This window comes from Pelodiscus sinensis, chromosome 22 (genome assembly GCF_052426305.1).
Source record: "Pelodiscus sinensis isolate ZL-2025 chromosome 22, ASM5242630v1, whole genome shotgun sequence".
In the NCBI taxonomy this organism is placed as follows: domain Eukaryota; kingdom Metazoa; phylum Chordata; order Testudines; family Trionychidae; genus Pelodiscus; species Pelodiscus sinensis.
In genome coordinates, this window is record NC_143073.1 from 6,104,270 (window position 1) to 6,127,650 (window position 23,381).

The window sequence follows — 23,381 nt, forward strand, 5'->3', positions numbered from 1 at the left end:
GCAAAACCCATCGATGGCATTTCTCACGATTCTTTCCCTAACTCCTTTGGGTGCCATATAAACCAAATGTTATCAAACCAGGGTTTCCTCTTTCACGGAGACTTCTGACGTTGGTTGCCCCTGGCTTTGCCATCAATTTATAGCATGGTCTCAGGTGAAACCCAGGTGGGGAATGTAATCGAAAGCAGCGGTCTGGCGATTCCCTACTTCGGCTCCAAACTGAAAGCTGAAGTCAGACACAAACAGGAAATAAGACGCATGTTATTGAGCACGAGTAACTGACCATGGGAATAGTTTATCATGCCGCACGGTGGATTCTCCAGCATTTGGAGTCAGCCTGAGATACCACTGCTGATACACAGAGGTGCCAGGCTGCTCTCAGATAGCAGCGCAAGGCTGTGATAATTCAATCGATGTCAGCAGAGTGAGCCCTGTATCGATACAATTTGGTCTTCTGTTGCCATAAGATGCACTGATTCTACTCAGCATGCTCTCACAAGAGAGATCACTTAAACCAGGGCTGGATCCATCCCACTTAATGCATTGAGCCGGACGGCAGCTGGCCTCCTTCTATTTGTATCCTGCTGCCCATGTCACTGAATTTCCGGGAGATGGCTCTGGCAGCAGGATCCCCTTTAAATGGCTCCCGGTCACAGCCCAGAGCTGAGTGCCTTTTAAATAGCTGCAGCAACCCCCGTAGCTGCCAGCCAATGCCATAGTGGTGGGGCCAGAAGCCATGAGCCGTTTGCTGCGTATTTTCTTCAAAGCCTCTGGCCCCAGATAACTTTGGAGAGAGGCTAGTCCCCAGCCCCGCTCCTTCTGCCCTAAGCCCCGCGCCTTCTGGGGGTGGGGTGGGCGGAGCTATCCTATGACCAGTACCAACATTCATTAAGTGGCCCCCTTGCCACAAAAATTATTGCCCACCCCTTTCAAATCCTTCGGGCTTGTGTGTCGCTTCTGTGAGGGTGCAGGCACACTGTAGCACTTAAAATAAAAATCACCAAGACATCGAGTCCAACCCCCTGCCCAAAGCGGGACCAACCCCAACAAAATCATCCCAGCCAGGGCTTTGTCAAGATGACACTTAAAAACCTCTGGGGATGGAGATTCCACCCCCTCCCTAGAGAACCCATCCCAGTGCTTCCCCACCCTCCTAGGGAAATAGCTTGTCCTAATATCCAACCTAGACCTCCCCCACTGCAACGTGAGACCATTGCTCCGTGTTCTGCCATCCATCACCACTGAGAACAGCCTCTCTCCATCCTCTCTGGAACCCGCCTTCAGGAAGTTGAAGGCTGCTGTCAAATCCCCCCCCTCACTCTTCTCTTCTGCAGACTAAACAAGCCCAAATCCCTCAGCCTCTCCTCACAGGTCATATGCTCCAGCCCCCTAATCATTTTGGTTGCCCCCTTCTGGACCCTCTCCAATGCGTCCACATCCTTTCCGTAGTGGGGGGCCTAGAACTGGATGCAATACTCCATTAAGAGAATGCGCCGCAATATTGACATTGAGACGTGTGACCATCAGAAATCCACCTGCCCAATTTAACACCCACCCGGCTCAAGGTGTGGAATTCGAGCTGCTGTGCAAACCACAGGGCTTGATTTCTAGGTGAACGAGGAGTAGCCAACCATGTCTGGCAATGGCAGGAATAGGAGAGGAGAAAGACGTGAGAAACCATTCCGATTCCATCTGGCTAGCTTGCAAGAGGTTAAACAGCATCAACCTGTCAAGGGATTCATTTCCTATGTTAAAATAGGAGCTTGATCCCAGTGCGATGCCCAGCCTTTCCCCAGCAGAAAGGGGTCTGGGAAAGAGAGAGGCTGAGTACCCGGTCCAGAGGATGTATAGCTGGCAGTGACATGCCCTTGCAGCTGTTTACGCTTTGGCGCACAGCACAGCCAAGCGAGAGGTGAGGTCCCACAGGGCGGCAGGAGATCCAGCGAAAACCCGAACCAAACACGAGTCACGTTGCTTAACACAGGACTGGAAGGCCCTCGGACGTCACCAAGATGAGGGCGGTGTAAGAACACAGAGGAATTAAACAGAACCGACTCCACAGTGTGAATTTCCTGCTGCTTCCTCCCACCCCCAATACACTTTTAGACAGATACAGCACAAGAGGGAGGTTTAGACAATGCCCAGAACATCTGGGTCCCAACCTGGCTGGCCCCTCTTTGTTAGCACAATAAACCAGTTTAATAATAAATCCAACGTCTGTCTTCTCTGCTGCCTCCCAGAATGGAAGTTGAGTCATTAAAGGCCTTCCTAGGCAAACAAATCTCCATAGAAACCCTCCTGCATCCCAGCCACTCTCTTCCCACCTATTGAACCACTAGTAACCATTTCCTGAGCAGTGGCACAGCGGCCGTCTCTCTCACACCCATGCCTCGCACTTGCACTTCATGGAGCCCATAGGTTAAAGCAGAGGCAATCATTTTTGGTGGGGGGGGGGCACCCCACGATTTTGGTAAGTGGTCAAGGGCCACTTGTCTGTGGAGGGAGTGCAGGGTCTAGGACGGAGGTGCGGTGCAGAAGGGCGCACGAGATAAGGGACTGGGGTGCAGGAGACTGTGTGGGGTCTGAGAGGGAGTTTGGGTGAAGGAGGGGGTTGTGACCTGGGTCAGGGGATTGGGGTACAGGGAGGGTGTTTGGGTGCAGGAGAGGATTGTGGCCTGGGACAGGGGCATGGGAGGGGGTACAAGGTCTGCGAAGGAGATGTGACCTGGTGCAGGGCACTGGGTAATGTTGGAGAACATTTCTCCTTTGGTCTTGATTGTGAGCCGCTAGGGGCTTTGGGTGGCCAACTTGAAGCACCCGGAAGGAGCCCAATTGTTCAGAAAGTGGGTCCTTAGTAATGTTTCCAGTGTGTGGAATAAATTTTGTTCGGTGCACTCAGGCATGTGTGGATGTGCACCACCCATACACACAAACCTAGCTGTGGGTGCTCTTCTAATCAACTGGGAAACAATGGAATCTCCTGAATGGCTGTCCAAACACTCAGCTTACAGTGAACACTGCTCCTAACATTCCTGCCTATTTTGTCGTCTTCTTTTGGTACCTTTCTAAATCCCTCTTCCACCATGCAAGCCTCCCCCACTCCCATCAAGCCTCTCAACGTCTGATCTTCTTTAGAAAGGCCTTTATTTGACTTTATAGCAAACGAAACACTAGTTTAAATCAAGTGTACCTGGTACACGGTTACAGCAATGAAGTGGCAACAATTTTAGACGTGACCGACCCTCTCCTTTCCTCCTTCCTCCGGGCTGATCCACGGATTTAGCACGGCTGCAGGTGGGTTAGTGAGCATTCTATGCTCAAACATGATTTGGACGATAAAAACAAGAGCTAAACATGGATGAAATGTTACAGAAGTGAAAAATTAAAACGTTATCGGTCTTGAAGAATTAAGATTTCCTGTTAAACACCGAAGAATCAGCCATTAAAACAGTTATGCAGTTAAGTCGGTTTACCTGAAGGATGCCTTAAAGTGGTCCATATGATACAATTCCATTAAGGATCCTAGATGAATCCGTCCAGACGGGATTTAAAAAAAAAAAAATCCAAACAACCCATTTTGGACAAACTTGGGAACATCGGCACATGGATAAGGGCTAGAAAAATCAGGCCATAAGACAAAAATGTTCTGCACATGCCTGCTCCCCAAAATTCTGGAGGATTCTGCATCTCCTCGCCCAAGAAACACCCCCCCCCTCAATACTCAAAAGCCATGGGCAAGACATTTTTGGACTCTTCATTCCTTTTGATCTTATAAATTCTCACTCGCACCCCCTTGAGTAACCCAGGGCATATTTCACTTGAATTCAAGAGAAGAGGTAAACACTGATGGATTCGATTTTACTCCGCTTTAGGGGCGCGGAAGAGGAGGAGGGAGATGTGTCAAAAATCTCATTCACATACCTTAGCAGCTGCTCCCATCTGATCAAATACATTACCAAGAGGGAGAAATCCTGACCCCACCTCAACCCCAAACCTCTCCATGGCTTTTATCTAGGAACAATGGGGGAGGAGGGGGTTTCCACCTCACCTCTGAAGGCTGCACAATAGAACGCAGGACTTGCAAAGTGCCCGTCAAGTTGGAAACCCTTCCTTACACATTTTGAAAGAACCACGTTACTTAAGATTTCACAAGTATAAAAATCAAACCATCACTCAAAGATTCTGAATTCAGGACAACGGAGACAATTCTGATGGAGATGCTATTCGCTCGGAGATGCTAGTTTAAGTTTTGGAAGGGACAGCACTCATTGCAGTAATATCGTGGAGGGGAGGTTTCCTTCCCCGGCCCTATATTTCCTGCTACTCTTCTTTTTTTGTTGGTTTTAATTATAATACAATTTACAACTGTAGTAAGAATACTACGGGCAAAGCCCCTGGGAAGCCATCAAGCTTCAGAAAGTCCATCGATCGTGTAATTGGCTTTCACTGCTAAAGCTGTTACTTGCGGAGGCCTCCGGGTTCTGTGTTTGCCGAGTGGAGTCCTCGCCGTTTAAGCTCTTCCTGCAGACCGGACACGTGTCGTGCTGAAACAAGAGCAGGAGGGTACCGTGAAAACCCGGCCTTGGGAACCAGTTAGCCACGGCTGTTTATATAGCAACTTGCCACCTCCACACGCCTTCTACACGCAGAACTTGGAGGAATTCCCTTCATCTGCCACCAAAATGCAGCCCCCTCTGGGTCAGCGCACACCAGCTGATTGAGCAGCGCCAAGCAATGTGACACAGACTGGGAAGGGTTGGATTTTAAATCGAGAACTGCTGATCCATGTTAATTTCAACAGGCACACTTAAGTGGATGAAAAAAAAAGTATCAATAGTCAGCATGCCAGCTGGGATCCATTGTTACCGGCCCTGCCAGGAGCCCACCCCAGTGGCAGGAGTGGGACAGCAGAGCTACAGCGGTCTCCCAGCTGCCTCAAGGCTGGGAGCAGAGCAGAGACCCCACTAGGCAGGACAGTGAGCACCCAGCTGCAGGCGGGAGGCAACTGCACAGCTGACTGGCTCCTGCAGGCGTGCAGGGACCTTTGTGCGGCCGCACCATCATGGGCCTCCTTTCGTGCTCACCAGACAGGAATACAGGGGTCGGCTCAAGGCAGGATCTGCTCAGCAGCAGGGTGGTTTCCCCCTGCCCCGGCAGGGGCTTGTCTGGCTCTTTACAGTCCCAGGTAGGAGGAGATCAGGTCTGACAGGCCAGGATGACTGCAGTCTTCCTCCCCCCGGCACCTTGTACCGTGAGGTCGTGAGTTCCTTAGACACACACAGGACCTCCCCCACCACCTGCTGTCACTGCTGCCCTAAGACCCAGACTCCAATTCCACCCCCAATGCTGCCACAATAAAAATAATTTACCTCCCCCTCCCCCCCAAAAAAATCTTTAAAAAATAAGATAAAAATGGTCAAATTAGAAAATAAAAATCAAGTTCTGCCAATCCCAGTAATAAAATTGTTTAGGAAAGCAGGGAGGGGGGAGCTCTTAGCATCCAGTTGAAACTCTGGGGCAGGGTGTGTGGGGGAGGGGGATTTATACTGATGATTTTTGTAAAGTGCTTTGGAGACCTACGGGGATTCTAACTATCACGCAAGTGAAATGTAGTGACCCTAAGCCAACGGTGAAGTCTCATGAATAGTGCAGTTGTCTAAATGAAAACAAACAAAAAACAGTCAGGCCCTTATCAGAAAGGCACTGCAAAGAGCAAAAAGTGCCCTGAAAAATATGCTGGGGCAAGATTTCAACACTGACTCAGAGGGAAGCCCATCCCCGTTCTAACCAACGCCAATTCACTCCACCCTGGCGGTCTTCCAGCCCCGGGCTAACCAAATAAACCCTGCTTAGCTCAGATCTGTTGGGCTCACAGTCCACCAGTTGTTTGGCAAATGCAATTTAACTGTTAACCAGTGGCTAGCCACCTCGGCGTTTGCGATTCTGATAATCGATTACAAAGGACCGATGAATGGATCTGAACTTAGGTTACACGTTATTTGGTGCAGCACGAGGATATGGGAGAAATGTAGCCCCACGTTTCTGAATAGAAAGGTCTTTAAAGAAACACGGTCCTTTTGAAAAGCACATTGTATGTAACTACACTGTAATCAGGGGCTGAGCTACATAAAAGGTGGGTTAAATGAGCGGACGACAGCAACTCTGGAATTTAGAGATTTCATGGGAAAACATGGCATGGGACCCAATGCTTGCTACCCATGCAGGATTTGAAAGGCTTTTTGATTGGGGCTTCAAGCCCTTAATAAATGAAAAAACTAAGGTGGACGAAGGAGGACAAGATTGCAAGGTTAGCAAGGAAGGAAGGGGCGGCGGTTCAAGGCACTGGACTCAGCAGACCAAAGTTGAGTGCCTCATTCTGCTACCGACTCCCTGTGTGACTTCAGGCAAATGCCGCGAGGGGTTGTAAGACTAAATACGTCATAGATCTGGGTGCTCGGATACTACAGCGATCAGGTCCCAAGCACTAAAACAGATACAGGAATGAGACAAAGAAGGGCTGAATAATTCCTAGATCAATTTAAAGCCAAATGGTGGTAACACTTCGCACCCTCAGTGCACACTTTACAGTGTTTCCTTGGGCTTAATAAAGATATTTAGGAGCTTGCAGTGTGGGGATTAATATGAGCATGGAAAAGTGGATAAGGAATTGGTTGACGGGCAGATGACAATGGTCGTGACAAGGTGAACTGTCAGTCAAGCTGGAGGGAGGTTACTTACGAAGCGCCTCACAGAGCGGTTTGAGGACCAATCTTATTTAACACGTTTATTACTGACCCTGGCACAGAGTGCGAGGGGGCTTATAAAGTATTGCCAATGCGGAAGAGGAGCGGAATATAGTCATAAAAATCACAGAACCAAAAGGGACCTCAAGAGGTCTTCAAGTCCAGTCCCCTGTGCTCATGGCAAGACCAAGCACCACCCAGACTGGGGTGGGCAAGATACAGCCCATGGGCTGGATGTGACCTGCCAAGCCACCGGATCCAGCCCACGGACTGTCCCACCTGCACCCTCAAGCATAGAGCAACCCCCATGCTGCTTTGTGGCGCTCTGCTCTGGGTGCTAGGGGGGAGGGAGGAGAAAGAAGGGTCATGTACTACCCCTGTCCCCCAGTCCAATTTCTCAGCTCCTATTGGCTGGAAACCAGCCAACAGAAGTAAAGAGACTGGGCCGAGGCTGGTGGCAGCACTGAAGCCTGCTCCTCCCCAGGCTTCTGGAACAGAGCGCCACATGGAGGGAAGCCAGCAGTTTTGAGCTGTCTATGGCTGCAGCAAGCAGGGAGCCACCTAGGTAAATGCTTCCTGGCCAGAGCCTGCACCCCATCTCCCTACCCCAGGTCACCACCCAAACCCTCTGCATCCCCCCTCCTCCAGGTCACAACTCTCCCCCTTCCTCCCCTGCATTCCCTCCTACACCGCTTGCCCAGGCCAGAATCCTCTCCTGCATCCATACCTCCTTCCAGCCCCTGCACCTCAGTCCCCTGATCCAGATCACAACCCAATTCTGCATCCCCCACCCCCAGGTTACAACTCCCTCCCAGATCCTGCACCCACAGGCCAGAATCCTCTCCTGCACCCTACCCCCTTCCAGAATCTGCCCCCCAATTCCCTGCCCCAGATCAGAACTCCCTCCTTCAGGCCCACACCCTCTCCTGCATCCCAATCCCCTACCCCAAGCTCCCTTCTCCACCCAACCTCCCTCCCAGACCCTGTACTCCCTCCATAGAAAACTGCAGTCTTTGACCATTTACCAAAATCTTGGGAGTGGCTCCCATGAACCATTATTGCCCACCCCTGACAGGGGTCTGTCTAACTTGATCTTTAAAATCGCCAATGATGGAGATTCCACAACCCTCCTAGGCAATTTATTCCAGTGTTTAACCACCCTGACAGTTAGGAAAAGCTTCCTTATGTGAAACCTAATCCTCCCTGGCTGAAATTCAAAATGACTTGGACAACCTTGTAAACTGGAGTCATCAAAATGGGATGAAATGTAATGGTGCAAAGTGCGAGATCGTGAATTTTGGGACTAACAACAAGAATTTTTGCTATAGGCGGAGGACAGATCAGTAGAGGGTGAGAGGGGAAGAGAAAAGACCTATGTGTGTTGGTTGATCACAGGATGACTATGAGCCACCAATGTTACACAGCTGTAAAACAGGCTAATGCAGTCCTAGGATGCATCAGGGAAATTATTTCCAGTAGAGACAGGGAAGTGTTATACAAGACACTGGTAAGAACTCATCTGAAATACTCTGCACCATTCTGGTCTCCCCTGTGTATGAAAGAGGACTTCAAACTGAAATGTGCAGAGGAGGTCTCTATAATGACCTCCTGAGGTTTCTGGCGGCGCGTCTAGACTCTTTAGAAAGAGGAATGCAAATGAGGGAAATCAAAAACGCAAATGAAGTGCTGATTTACAAATCTCACGCTTCATTTGCATAATCTCATCCGATCACTTTTTTGGAAGAGGTTTTGTTTTTTTTTAAAAAAAGCAGCCTAGACGGGGTTCTTTCGGAGAAAGAAAGAAAGGAAAAAAAACCCACTTTCAAAAGAACCCTTATTCCTGAAAAAATGAGGTTTACAGAGTTTTTGAAAATGGGGTTCCCCCCAAAAACACCCCATCTAGACTCCTTTTTTTCCAGAAAAAATCTCTTCCAAAAGAGCGATTGGATGAGATTATGCAAATGAGCGCTTCATTTGCAATTTTGATTTCCCTCATTTGCTTTCCTCTTTCGAAAGAGGAATGGAGTCTAGACGCACCCTTCCAGCCCTAGGATTCTAGGAAGGGCTCCTACGATGATCCGAGGAATGGAAAACCCACCTTTATGAGAGGAGACTCAAAGAGCTTAGCTTGTGTAGCCTGACCCAACAAAGGCTGAAGGGAGAGGTTTGCCCTCAAGAACGCAATCAAGGGATAAATACCATGGAGGGAGAGGAGTTATTTAAGGTAAGGCCAATGCTGGCACAAGAATATGTTGGTATAAATGAGCCATCAATAAGTTTAGTCTTTAACTTAGACCGAGGGTTCGAACCATCAGAGGAGCGAAGTTTTGAAACAGCCTTCCAAGGGGAACAGCGGGGGCAAAAGAACGAACTGGCTTCAAGACGGAGCGTGATAAGTACCTGGAGGGGATAGCAGAGCTGACAGCCTACAGCGGAGGTAGCCAATCTGTGACTGCTAACAGCAAATATCTCCTACAGCCAGTGACGGGACACTCGAAGGGGAGAGCACCGAGATACTTGATAAAGAATTCTCCGCAGTGTCTGGCTAGTGTGCCCTGAGGGATGTCCCTGGTTAACCAGGATGCAGCACTGTTACTGGGTGATGCCTACTGGTTAACCTGCAGCCTGGCCTGGCCAGAGCAGCCCTCCGCCCACTGGACTCCATTTTAGCGGTTAACCAGTTAAATGCTACACTTAACTGATTAAAGAGGTTTTACGGCCCTAGACCTGATTACTTGGTTCACTGTCTAACCAATCGTCATATTGGCGGTTGGGAAGGAATTTTCCACTTGGTCAGATTGGCCAAGACCATTGGGGTTTTCCACCTCTCTGCAGTGTGGGTCACGAGTCACTGACAGGTTTAAACTAAACTAGTGTGAATGGCAGGTCCTCTGTAACCTGAAGTCTTTAAATAATGATGTGAGGACACAGTAATTCAAAGGAAAAGGGTCTGTTAAAGGAACGGGTGAGTGAGGTTCTGTGGCCTACAAGGGGCAGAAAGCCAGATTAAGGTCAGAAGGGACCATCCAAAGACTATGAGATAAGGTCTCTCCATTGGGCAGGTGAGGAAACTGAGGCAGCAGTGCCTGGACTAACTGTGGCTCACAAAAGAACTCAGCCTTCTTTGTACGGTATCTTCTCAGGCTTGGAGGCTGAGATGCTCTGTAGTAGGCAGGCACTGTGCTGCTATGCGAGCTTCCCCCACACTCTGCCTCTGGAGCCCCAGGCTGGCTAGAATCATAGAACACCAGAACTGGAAGGGACCTTGAGAGATCATCGAGTCCATCCCCCTGCCCTCATGGCAGGACCCAGTACCATGTAGACCATTCCTGACAGATGTCTATCTAACCTGCTCTTAAATATCTCCAGAGATGGAGATTCCACAACCTCCCTGGGCAATTTATTCCAGTGTTTAACCACCCTGACAGTTATGAAGTTTTTCCTAATGTCCAACCTAAACCTCCCTTGCTGCAATTTAAGCCCATTGCTTCTTGTCCTATCCTCAGAGGCCAAGGAGAACAATTTTTCCTCCCTCCTCCTTATGACACCCTTTTAGGTACCTGAAAACCATTATCATGTCCCTTCTCAGTCTTCTCCTTTCCAAACTAAACAAGCCCAATTCTTTCAGTCTTTCTTCACAAGTCATGTTCCTTAGACCTTTAATCATTCTTGTTGCTCTTCTCTGGACCTTCTCCAATTTCTCCACACCTTTCTTGAAATGTGATACCCAGAACTGGACACAATACTCCAACTGAGGCCCAATCAGCGCAGAGTAGAGCAGAAGAATGACTTCTTGTGTCTTGCTCACAATACCCCTGTTAATGCATCCCAGAATCATGTTTGCTTTTTTTGCAACAGTGTCACGTTGTGGACTCATATTTAGCTCGTGGTCCACTATGACCCTTAGATCCCTTTCCTAGACAGTTGCTTCCCTTTATGTGTGTGAGAAACGGATGGTTCCTTCCTACGTGGAGCACTTTGCATTTGTCCTTATTAACTTTACCCTATTTACCTCAGACCATTTCTCCAGTTTGTCCAGATCATTTTGAATTACGACCCATCCTCCAAAGCAGTTGCAACCCCTCCCAGCTTCATATCAACTGCAAACTTAATAAGCGTACTCTGTAGGCCGATATCTAAATCATTGATGAAAATATTGAACCAAACCGATCCCAAAACAGACCCCAGTGGAACCCCACTTGTTATGCCCTTCCAGCAGGATTGTGAACTGTTCATAACTACTCTCTGAAGGGGGGAAGGAAAGTCAATAGGCATGGTTCATTCCATCCCTGACCTCAGGTGGGAATGATAGTAAGGGGGAAGGGGGAGTTTTCAAGTGGACACTCTACCAGGACAGAGACCATAGCTTGTTTCACATGCAACCACCAACCATCAGACGGCACAAGTCCAGCTGCTGCTCAGATCCTGTCGGTGTGACTTACAGACAAAAAGCACCGTAAACCCGTCAGCAGTTTCTCCAAGCCACCAGCCTGAAGGACGGCTTTAGACTGGACACGTTTCCAAGGCTGCACGAGGATGACGAAAGTGCCCGGGCTGGAAGGGGCAGGCGGGGTAGTTGCTGCCCCACACCTCCCAGCAGCTCATACAGGGGCCAGAAGACAGCAAGGAGCAGCCAGTGTTAGCCCAGCGTCTCTCACACACGCTCTTACCAGTTCTAACCATGGCACGATGCAGCTGCTGTGGAAGAAGTGATTGCATGGTAACTGCCGAACCTGCTCTGCTACTGTATAGTCTTCTTTACACACGGGGCACTCCAAACCCGTATCTGCAGGACAGATTCACACAGGAGAAGAGTTAGTGAGTTGGGCACAGAAGAGACCTGACGCCACCCTAGGTCCAATTACAACAGCCAAATGGGGTACCAAGAGCTACCCACTGGTCTCAGCTGATTTCTCTCCGAGGGCTGCAGACAGGAAGGCCGGAGCTGGGGTACAGTTATTAGCTGTCGAAGAGACGCAAGGCTGAGTGAGGAAAGGAAGGCGTATGGGTTTGTTTAGGCCTCCCACGCATGGCACAATACGGAGAATACATTCCATGCTAAGAGGGTCCTAGCCAATGCTGAAAGGGACCGACAGGAACTCATCACGGATACTAAGAACATAAAAATGACCAGACTAGGTCAGACCAAAGGTCCATCTAGCCCAGTGGCCTGCCTTCCGACAGTGGCCAACAGCAGATGTTCCAGAGGGAACGAGCAGAACAAGGAATCAAGTGATCATCCAATCCCAGCTTCTGACAAACAGCGGCTAGGGACACCATTGCTGCCCATCCTGGCTAATAGCCATCGATGGATCAATTCTCCAGGAATTTATCTAGTTCTTTTTGAACCCTGTTAAAATCCTGGTCTTCACAACATCCTCTGGCAAGGAGTTCCACAGGTTGCCTGTGTGTTGTGTGAAGAAATACTTTCTTTTGTTGGTTTTAAACCTGCTTTCTATTAATACTGGATTTCCTGCTTTGATAAACAGAGAATAAACTTCGGTGGGTGCGATTCAGCACAGGAATGGGGAGAGGAAAGATGCGAGGTAGAGGGAGGAGGGGTTGAGAACTTGGGAAGGAGGTCTGAGCTGGAGAGTAGTTTCTAGTTTTGTCAATGGGATTAATCACAGGAGTGCCGTTACACAGGTGCGCCAGAGTGTTTGCAGGATCAAGCAGTAAACTTCTCATTTCTAAAATGCCTTTGCCATTATTTTACTGGTGTTTTTATGGCCTTGAGTAGTCAATCTCCTAATTTTATTTTTATTATTGTAATTTTTTTTTTAAAAAGTCTAAGTTTCCTGGTGGCTGGACTCCAACACATACATGGGAAGAGAGAAAATTCAGCTACTGTAATGGCTTTCAGTCCAGTTTATATTTGATGTTAGCACCACAATGAACTTTTTTACATGGTTAATGTTCTACAAAGCTGTGACGGCGCGTTGGGGGTTCCCCGTCTCCTGCACCCCGAAATGGCACAAACAGACTGCACCAGCCAGTGGAATTGAGGGTGGTTTATTGCTCCTCCAGCACAGCGCAGCACAGATGTAGTCTGGTCACAGGAACTGGGCTAGGATGCCTCAGGCCCCCTTGAGATGGGGGAGACTGGGCCCCTAAACTCCAGCCCCTTCCCCTAGGCTCTCCTCCATGCCCTCCGACAGCCAGCAACCAACTCACTAACTTCCAGCCCTGCCCCCCAGCCAAGGCAGCATCCACCTTCCTTTGTTCCTCTCCATGGGGGGTGTCTGGCCACTGGTTTGCATAGTGACTCATCCTGTTTTGCTGGGTCGTGGTCCCCACGACAGCCAGTGGGGGTTCCCCCAGAGCCAGAAGCATAGAAACCAGCCAGGTACCCCCACTACGTCACAGTTCTCCCCCCTCCGAGAGCGAACTGAGCAGGGTCACTCCGCTCGTGACCTAGGGAAGTTCGGGCCCTCTGCGTGGGAACCCGCCCTGGGGACATGGGTGCTCCCCTTGACTCGGGCCGGCCGTGGCGAGGCCCCACATGAATTGGCTTCCCTCTGTCCACTCGCCGCCCCGCTCCAGGGCGACTGGCACAGGCCTGTCCTCGGGGGTCACACCCACCCTTCCACTGGCCTTGATCTCTGGCCAGGGTCTCTCGGGCCGGGGCCATGAGCCCAGCGAGCCTTCTCTGGACAGCCAGGGCGGCTTCCACCCCCGATGCTCCATCCAGGGAGGACTTCCCCTCCCATAGCTCTCTCAGCAAGCCCAGAGGGTCTATCTGGGGTAGAGACCCCCAAGCCGCTTTCCTCCTGTCTTGGGCCTTCCCGCCCCTCTGGCAGGAGTCACAGGACCGGCAGTACCGCTGCACGGCTGTAAAGATTCCCGGCCAATAGAAGTGCTGGAGCAGCTTCAGCTGGGTGCTCCGGATCCCCCGGTGGCCCCCAACGGGGGAATCGTGGGCCAAATACAGCAGCTTGAGGCGATACTTTCGGGGGACGACCAGCTGCCGCTCTACCCTCCATGCCCTCGCCTTCCTGGGGGGGAGCCACTCACGGAACAGGAGCCCACGCTCCCGCAGGAATCTCTCCTGGCCACCTCTCCCCCGGGGCTGAGCTGCATGGAGGCCAGCCTGGTCCCTCAGCCTCTGCAAGGAGGGGTCTGCCTGCACCTCAGCCTGGAATTCAGCTGCTGAGGCAGGGATCGGGGCCTGTCCCCCACCTCTGCCTAGGTCCGGAGTCCCAGCCTGGCTGGACCCCGTGTCCACTGGGATGGGACCCTGAGGATGCTGCCAGGAGTCCTTCCCTGGACCCACGTTGTCAGCCCCCCGCTGGCTCTGGCTCCAGGTAGTGACTAGAGCCCGCTGGGATTCATGGGGCCACTCCTCTAGGTCGTTCCCCATCAGCACCTCGGTGGGCAAGTGCGGGTGCACCCCCACTTCCTTGAGGCCTTCCTTCGCCCCCCATTTCAGATGCACCCGGGCTACAGGCACCTTAAACGGGGACCCGTCTATGCCCTTCAGGGTCAGCTGCGCGTGGGGTAGTATCCGCTCCGGGGCCACTATGTCGGATCGGGCCAGAGTCACCTCCGCCCCCGTGTCCCAGAAGCCCGTCACCTTCCTACCATCCACCTCCAGGGGTATGAGGCACTCGCTCCGCAGGGGCCGTCCTGCCCCCACCCGGTACACGGAGAAATCCGCCTCCTGAGAATCAGACCTCCCAGGGGAGGTGCACTGAGCATCCTTCCCCTCTCTCTGAGCTGAGGTTTGCCTGCCAGCCCCTGCCTCTGGGGCAGCCTGCCCTTCCTCCCGCCCCAGCCAGTTAACCCTGGAAAGTCCCCGGTCCTGGGACCTGGTGCACTGAGCCCTCTTGTGGCCTTTTTGCCCACAGCGATGGCAAGTTAGGCTTTGGGCTGTCTCTGTCCCGGCCCTGGCTGGTTCTCTGGGGCACAGATGACCTGTTCCTTGGTCTCGCCCCGTAGTTGACTCCCTCCGTCGCTCAGCCGAGATCCGGTCTCTGCGCGGTTCCCTCTCTCTCCGGGACTCCCGTTCACACCCGGACCGGCTCTCCGTGAACTCGTCCGCCAGTCTCCCGGCCTCCTGGGGGTTCTCTGGTCTCCGGTCCTTGAGCCACAGCCTCAGTTTGGGTGGGCACGCTTCATAGAACTGCTCCATCATGACCAGCTTGAGCAGCTCCTCTGCGGTCTGGGCTCTGACTCCAGACACCCACTTGCGGCAGTATTGCGCCAGGCGGGAGGCCAGGTCCACATAGGTCTCCCGTGGCCCTTTCTGTACCCCCCGGAACTTCTTCCTGTACATCTCGGGGGTCAGCCCGAACTTGTGCAGCAGGGCCTCCTTGACTCGGTTGTAATCCCCTGGCTGTAGGTCCTCCAGCTGACTGAGCACTCCGGCCGCCTCCTGGCTCAGTGCGGGGATGAGCTCCTGCAGCCAGTCAGCTGGGGGAACCCGTTGCAGTCCACAGGCCCTCTCAAAGGTACTGAGGAACCCGTCTATGTCACCCATGTCCTTCAATTGGGCCACCATGGGCCTCTCCAAGCGTCTGGCAGTCCTGGGACCCTGGGGCCCATCCGCACTTGGCGCAGCCGGTGCCCCGCCGGTTCTCCGCTCTGCCATGGCCAGCTCATGCTGCCGCTGCCTCTCTCGATCTTGGCGCTCCTTCTCTCGGTCCTGGCGGTCCTTCTCTCGGTCCTCTACTTCCAATTCCCTGATCCGCAGCTGGATCTCCAGGCGCCGCAGCTCCGCTGGGCTGTCCCCTGCCCTAGATGGGCTACGGCTTGCAGGCCTCCCGGGAGACGCTGTCTCATCTCTCCGTTGGGTTCCAGCGCTCCTCCCCCTCTCTGAGCCTGACACACTCTCAGGGGGGGTCTGGCTGCTTCCCCTGGGGACAAGATCCTGGCCCTGTGGCTGGTCATTATCTTCCAGCTGGGCAATCAGCTGGGCCTTGGTTGCTTTCTGCACAGGCAAGCCCCTCTCTCTGCACAGCCCCACCAGCTCTGCCTTCAAGAGTCGGGCGTAGGCCATCTGCCCGCTGGGCCCCTCGGTGCAGACTCACCAGTCTAGTGCTGCAGCGCCCCACGATTCCCAGGAACCGCTTCGCTCTGTCTCCAGCACGCCTGGCTCCAGGGCTCTTGCTTCTACTGCGCCTTGTCGCTTGCCGCTGGAAGCTCCATCCACGGGGTGCAGTGCATCCCACTTCTGACACCAGTGTGACGGCGCGTTGGGGGTTCCCCGTCTCCTGCACCCCGAAATGGCACAAACAGACTGCACCAGCCAGTGGAATTGAGGGTGGTTTATTGCTCCTCCAGCACAGCGCAGCACAGATGTAGTCTGGTCACAGGAACTGGGCTAGGATGCCTCAGGCCCCCTTGAGATGGGGGAGACTGGGCCCCTAAACTCCAGCCCCTTCCCCTAGGCTCTCCTCCATGCCCTCCGACAGCCAGCAACCAACTCACTAACTTCCAGCCCTGCCCCCCAGCCAAGGCAGCATCCACCTTCCTTTGTTCCTCTCCATGGGGGGTGTCTGGCCACTGGTTTGCATAGTGACTCATCCTGTTTTGCTGGGTCGTGGTCCCCACGACAGCCAGTGGGGGTTACCCCAGAGCCAGCAGCATAGAAACCAGCCAGGTACCCCCACTACGTCACAAAAGCCTGATTAAAGATCTTCCACTATGGGGACTAGACTGCCTAGAGTGGATACTAACATTTACCAGGCTGGACGCAAAGAGACGACTGATAATGAAAATCAAACTAAGGACATTTTGTTCCTCTATTAATGAGCTCGCTCACGCAGGACAGAGAGAGAAACCCTCCAAAACAGGAACTAGGGATCATGCAATGAAATTCAAACAAACACAAGGAAGTGCTTCACCCAACCTGTGGAACTCCTCGCCAGATGTTACAAAGGCTGAAATTGCAAATGGGTTAAAAAAAGAACAAGATGCATTCCTGGAGGACAGGTCCATCAATGATTATTAGCCACTATGGACAGGGATGCAACTGCATGTCCTGGGAGTGTCCCAAAGCTCTGTTTGCCAAAACCTGAGTGGGTGAGGGGGGATGGGTCACTCTACAATGGCATGTTCTGTTCATTCTCTCTGAAGCACCGGGCATTGGCCATTGCTAGAAGCAAGGATGTTAAATCCCATTTAAAATGTTAATCTAAATGTTTAACTGATTAACCTGCCAGGCCCACCACACAGTGGGTTGCTCTGGCCAGAGCCTGCTGCATTGTGCCAGGGCCGAGGGTGGATCCGGCTGCGTCCACCGCGCTGTGAACTGCTCTGGCAAGGGCCCGCCGCACCATGCCGCAGGCAGGGCCGGATGCTGGTTAACACACGGCTATCCTGGTAAGCATGCCGAAAAGGCGAATTCTTACCGGGTAACTGCTTAACCTGTTGCCCCCTAGTTAGAAGGCAGGATACAGGGCTAGATGGACGATTGGTCTGACCCGGCAGGGCTGGTCTCATGTTCATTTTGCCATGCTGCTACAGAGTTCAGATTAGAGGTCAAAAGCATGTTGGCTACACAGCAACCCCAGTTCGGGCACAGCGCTGCTCTCCCATCACCACTAGCCCAGCACTGACAGTAACTCCAACGCACATCTCCTAGCTCGAGCCCCGTACCAGCGGAGACACTGGACCCGCCGCGTTAATTCCCTACTCAGTTGCCAGGCAGCACGACAGAAGCTCAGGTAGCTCACAGATGCAGGAGTAGCTGCTGTCACCGTGCATGAGACAATACGACAGACACACACATACACTCCCCCTCTGCAGAGGAGACTAAACCGTGGGCATATACAGAGATCCAGACAGAAATCGATACCATGGAAACAGAATTTTTTTTTTTTAAAACATAAAGCCGTGTGTCTTCAAACAGTTTTGGTTTCAGGGAACACAGTAGCTGATGGTGGGAGGAGAAGTAGCTTGACTGCAAGTCTGTGAGTCACACACTTCTGCAAACACACTTAAAAAAAAAAAAGCCCTTGCAGAGCCAACTGAGAAGCCATACGCGTCTATGAAACACCCGGAACTCTTCCCGGTCAGTTCTGCCCATGGAACATGTGAGCTTTACACCCACGTTTTAAAGAAGCGATTCAGTAGGACTCTGTTCGGAGTTGTATTTACCAGCCCTAGCTAAGAAAGCAGAAGCGACATGTCCAGCCCCCTCGGAGCATAAAAGGAAAGCAGCAAGGGCTCCAATAAGCAAGGAGCACACGTTTCTGGTGGCTGGATAAATGCATCAGACCACACACATTGGGCAGGGCCACTGGCAGTCCAAAGCCTTGACTTTACCAACCAAAGTCTGCTACTGATTCAACTCAGGCCATTTCAGCTTTGGGAGGCAACTGAACCCACGGGTCAAAGCAGACCCACACCTAGACACAGGGTAGCCCGAGCTGTCAGCAACATTGGACAGCAAAAGTGCCAGGGCTAAAAATCACAAGCTTCCATTGCTTCAGCAGAGTGATTCATCTAGATCAGGGCTCTCAAACTCCCGGCCTCCAGGTCACCTACAGCCCGAGCGCTTCCCCAATGTGGCCCATGACAGTTTGAAAAAGTTATTTAACCAAACCCACACAGCTGCCAGCCGGGGGGGAGGGGAAGGGGGGGTGCAAGGGACAGTGCAGAGACTCACCCAGCAACAGCCAGGCTCCAGTGCCCATATAGCCCTGGCCACAGAGGGTGCTGCTCAGTCCAGGAAGCCACACTGGCGGCCTCTGCCATGACTGCGCTGGCCAGGGAGTCACCCAAGCTAATGTGCTTCTGCAACCAGTGCAGCAAGGCTGGTGGGTTTCACAATGGGTTGCTCTGGGTGGGGATCTCAGTGCGAGGGTGCGGTTGTTAGTAAAGAGGGGGAGAGGAGGGAAATTGGGATCCCAGTGCAAGGACCATTGATGGGGGGAGGAGGAGGTCAGGGTGAAGACTCAGTTTCAGGCCTTGGTTAGTCTCTGTCTGGACTCCTGAACTGTAGGTCCTGTACTGCCAACCCCAAGAGATCAAAACTCATCAATCAGCCCCCAAACAGAGAAGGGCTTCTTGAAATCACAAACAACAATACACTTGGGGATTTTTTTTATTCGGCATCTGGTGTTTGAGGCCTTTGGCTGAACTCGGGGTGTGTTTCCTAACTTTTCTCCACAAGCCAGGAGACCTAAAGTCTCCCTTAAAAAAAAAAAAAGGCAGCTGGGACTCTTTTCCAATACCACGCACCCACAAACAAGCACAACTACTAAATCACAGTTGATAGCGGTGCAGGAAGTGAAGATCGTGGATCTGGCTTAATTCGAACAACATAGCTGGAGCTTGCCTAAAAACAGCCCCAATGATCCAATCAGGAGAGCTGGCATCACCTATTCCTAGTCAGTTTCACAAAAGGAGTGAATCGTTTCACAGCTTGTGGACGGGGCGGCTCTGCGCACACCTCGCGCAGGCCACAGGGACGTGCTGCCCACGATGCGGCACTAGCAGCCGGAAGTCACTCTAGCCCTGCGACACTGCCGGCAGCGGTGGTCAGGACTTCAGGCCGGTTTTAAATAGTCCAGGAGTGGCAGATAGGACCAGGGGACACACCAGGGATGGGAGGGGCGGTCAGCAGGTGGGGCTGGGAGACACATGATGGAGAGATGCATGGAGACCCCTCCTCCCGGAGCCCCGCCAGAGGAGTGACTGCTGTCCTGCTAGGAGGATTTGAGGACTGGCCCTGGCCCTAAGGTCAACTGAGTTTGAGACCCCTGATCTAGTTGGTCAGCAGAGAACACAGCTGAATGGGAGGTAGCAGCCATAGGGGGAGACTAAGAATGAACATAGGGGGTGAGGAAGCTGACGTCAGAAAAGCCTTTGGAATCTACAGATGACACTCGCATGGACCTATCAATGTAGCCCGGTGGTAGGAGACACGGAGCAGGACAGCAAGCATTGGCAGAGACAGGAGGAAGGAGCAGATATTGGAGTTAACCTACCAACTTGTTCCTGAGTTACTGTCACGGTTGGAAGAGAGGTGATCTTCTCTTTGTCAGCTGGAGGCGGTCCTGTGTTTTCCAACTGTCCCAAGAGCTGTAAGGGGGTGACAAATACACCGTGCGTTAGAACACCCCGTCGCCTTGGCTTGCGGAGCTCCTCTCATTGGAGCTGTGCCTGACACTACTCCATCAAGTTAACCAGGAGCTGCACCATACAACAGAAGGTTATTCACGTGGCAGGAGGGGGAGGCTTTCAGATGGTAGCTGAAATTAAACAGAGTTAGGTAGGAGGAACTAACAGAGAAGGCGCTCTCACCACAGCTGGGAGCCAGTGCTGGATGAGCAGGGTGAGGAGGAAAAGAAAAAAAAATGAGGGATAGGCTGGAGGAGAACACTGAACTGAGTGGGAATCGATAGTGGTGTGGCAGGGCTGGGGGGTGGGGGTGGGGGAGCCATTGTGCTGCCCAGTGGGTGGAAGAGGCAACATAGCAGAGTTCAGCATGTGCCAGGACTTGTGCATGCCATGAGGAGAGGAGATTACAAGTGGTCCTGCTCTAGCCCAGTAATGACACCCCAATAAAACGACTGACACGGTATCGCCCTCTGCCCCGAGCAGCATCTGCTACTTAGACACGGGATGGAGGCAGAGTCAGAAGAAGCTGCGTGTCCAATCAGAAACCTAACCACTGCTAGTGGGACAGAGGGGTGGGGATGTCAGCAAACCGCACCTGATGACCATGAGACCCCCGCCAACCTCCTTCCCCCAATATGCAGGATGCAGGCTCATTTGAGAAAGCTCTGACGAAGGAGAGCAAGAGGAGCGTGTGATGCAGTTTGCAGAGCCGTGGTTAGTCGTGAAGGACGACAGACAGCCTGCATGCCTCCTTCACAAACTGTCCTTGTGATGCCACAAAACGTTCTGGTTGCTCATCCTTTCCAAGATGGGAATTCAACCCCCCTGCGGAGGCTCCCAAGCAAGCGCCTTCTGTTCCCAAATTAGAAAAAAAAAGATTGCAGGACAAGGGGGATTAAGAAAAGGCCTAGCCCTATTCTCCTCAAGCCAAGAGAGACAGCCCCTGGGCAGCTGAAGGCAATTGGTAATCATAGCTTCAGCAGCTTTTGTAGTTCTCTAGACAGAAAAGCTGCATCTGCAGTAAGGAATCAGGGTCTCAGGCAGAAAGCTGGAATCCTGAATGCGAGACCAGGATAGTCTTTTTGTTGTACAGCACCTAGCACGACCCGGATCGGAATGCTACTGTCATACAAACAAATAAGAAGTGAACTTTCTGACTGCTAATGCTGGCAGGGAACCTGCAACCTTCCTTGCAGATTAGAGATGTAAAATCCCACTGAATTAGTTAACCAGTTAAACTCAGTTTAACCAGTTGACTGATTAAACAGGGTGGGATGAGGGGCTACGCCAGCCTGGCTGGACGCAGACAGCAGCACAGCTAGAATTTGCTCTCATGAAAGGTAAGGAGATGAAATAATATCATGTTGGCTTTCACCTGAAGCCCTCAAAGAGCCTCTGACAATTAGCAGTAAAGTAATTGAACCTCAATCCCACAGGAAGATAAGATATCCCTACTATAGACACTGGCTGTGTCTAGACTGCATCCCTTTTCCGTAAAAGGGATGCAAATTAGACATCGCAATTGCAAATGAAGCGGGGATTTAAATCCCCCCCGCTTCATTTGCATAAATATGGCTGCCGCTTTTGTCCGGCTCGGAGCTTTGCTGGAAAAAAGCGCCAGTCTAGACGCGGATCTTTCGGAAAATAAACCTTTTTCCGAAAGATCCCTTATTCCTCTTAAAGATCCGCGTCTAGACTGGCGCTTTTTTCCAGCAAAGCTCCGAGCTGGAAAAAAGCAGCAGCCATGTTTATGCAAATGAAGCGGGGGGATTTAAATCCCCGCTTCATTTGCAATTGCGATGTGTCTAATTTGCATACCTTTTACAGAAAAGGGATGAAGTCTAGACACAGCCACTCTGTATAGGAGAAAACAAGGCATAGAAAGAAGCAATAAATCCAAGGCGTGAGCCAATCAGCAGCAGAACTGTAAACCCAGTATCCTGATCCATCCCCCCGCCATCCTCCGTGCTAAGAACCCATCCACCTTTTCAAGTCGAGATGAAGCAAGAACGATCAGAACCGACTCCTCCTCCCTGTGCTCTAGACGATAATTAAAATAGCTTGAAGGATTAGCAGCGTCATCGCTTCACAATCAGGATCCCCTTTGCCAAGACATCTGTGGTAATAACTCAGATGAGTCAGGCCAAACCTCAGAGAGCTGCATCAAATCACTAAATGTAACACTAGCAAGGGGTGTTCTCAAACCAGGTGCTGAGGAGGGAAGAGGGCTGTGGAACTGTGGATCAGCTGTTCTCAAAATCATTAGCCTCAAAAATGATTACAGGGCTGGAATTAATGCCTTGCAGTGAGACTCTTAAAGAGACAGTTTAGCTCATCAAAGATGATCAAGAGAGGACTTGATGATGGCATTTGAGTCCCTTCCTATCAGATGCCAAAGGGCTCTAGCAGGAAAAAGGTGTAACGACCCAAAGCCAGACAAATTCAAGTTAGAAAATAAGGCCTACTTTTTTTTAAAACAGTAAGTGTGATTAACCATTAAAACAAACCATCAAGGGAAGTGTTGGATTCTCCATTTCTGGATGTTTTCAGATCACAACTGGATGCCTTTCTGGAAGAGACACTGTGCTCAAAACTGAGCGCCATCCAAGTGTCACTGGGAGAAATTTTACAGTCTGCTATACAGCAAGTTTAACTAGAACATCTAATCACAGAAGTGTAGATGTGTAGGGCTGGAAGGAACACTGAGGAGTCATCAAGTGCTAGGGTGACTGATGATGCAGAACCCAGGCCATCCCTGACACGGGTGTGTCCAACCGGTTCTTAAAAACCTCCAACGATGGGAATCCCACAACCTCCCTTAGAAGCCTGCTCCAGAGTCTATCGCTCTCCTTTGAGGCAAAAAGTTATTCCTAATATCGAACCTCAGTCTCCCTTGCTGTCGATTAAGCCCACAGCCGCTGCTTCGCTCTTCACCAGACATGGAGAACAATTGGTCACAGTCCTCTTTATAAATAGCCTGTAACACAGTGGTCTCCAACCTATTCACACCCAAGATCACTTTTTAAATCTCAGAACAGGCGAAGTTCTACTGCCCCGCCCCTTCTTTGAAGCCCCACCCCCTCTATTCTCCTCCTGTCTATCACTTGCTATCCCCAACCCCTTAAACACTCTGATAAACAGTTTATTTTTAAATTATGCAATATATAAAATTAAAATCGCGTGTTTATAGTTATGAAATAAATGGTCTGTTTTTTATTCATGCTATTTAAATCTAAAATGAAGCATTTATAAATATGCATTTTGTGGAGACAGGTTTCTGCAGCTGGGGACAGGGTGCCAGTGGGGACAGAGTTTGGAGAGTGGGGACAGGAATGGGGACAGAGTTCTGTAGCTGGGGACAGGGGAGTGGGTCTGGGGAGCGCGGACAGGGGGCAGGGTGCCAGTGGAGCAGAGAGTCCCCTGCATCTGCCTCCTCCCAGTATTCTCCCCACCCTCAGAGGGAAGCCAGCACGTGCCTCCTCTGGGCTCGACAACCTCCTCCCTCCCCTGCAGTGCAGGGAAACCCCGCGCGTGCCTGCCCTGGGGCCAAACCCCCTCTCCCGTGGCACG

The 23,381-nt window shown here is 51.6% G+C and overlaps 1 protein-coding gene across 2 annotated transcripts in view; it reads right to left on the minus strand.

The window, feature by feature from the left end:
* Nucleotides 1-2,867: 2,867 nt before the first annotated feature.
* RNF115 (ring finger protein 115) overlaps nucleotides 2,868-23,381 on the minus strand; it is a 60,609-nt gene continuing 40,095 nt past the window's right edge. For both annotated transcript variants that reach the window (XM_075908382.2, XM_075908383.2), the window contains 3 exons: nucleotides 19,679-19,772; nucleotides 11,414-11,529; nucleotides 2,868-4,544 (listed from right to left, as the gene is read on the minus strand). In XM_075908382.2, coding sequence (XP_075764497.1) covers nucleotides 4,413-4,544; nucleotides 11,414-11,529; nucleotides 19,679-19,772 — 342 coding nt within the window. In that variant the 3' untranslated portion in view covers nucleotides 2,868-4,412. The remainder of the gene's footprint in view (nucleotides 4,545-11,413; nucleotides 11,530-19,678; nucleotides 19,773-23,381) is intronic.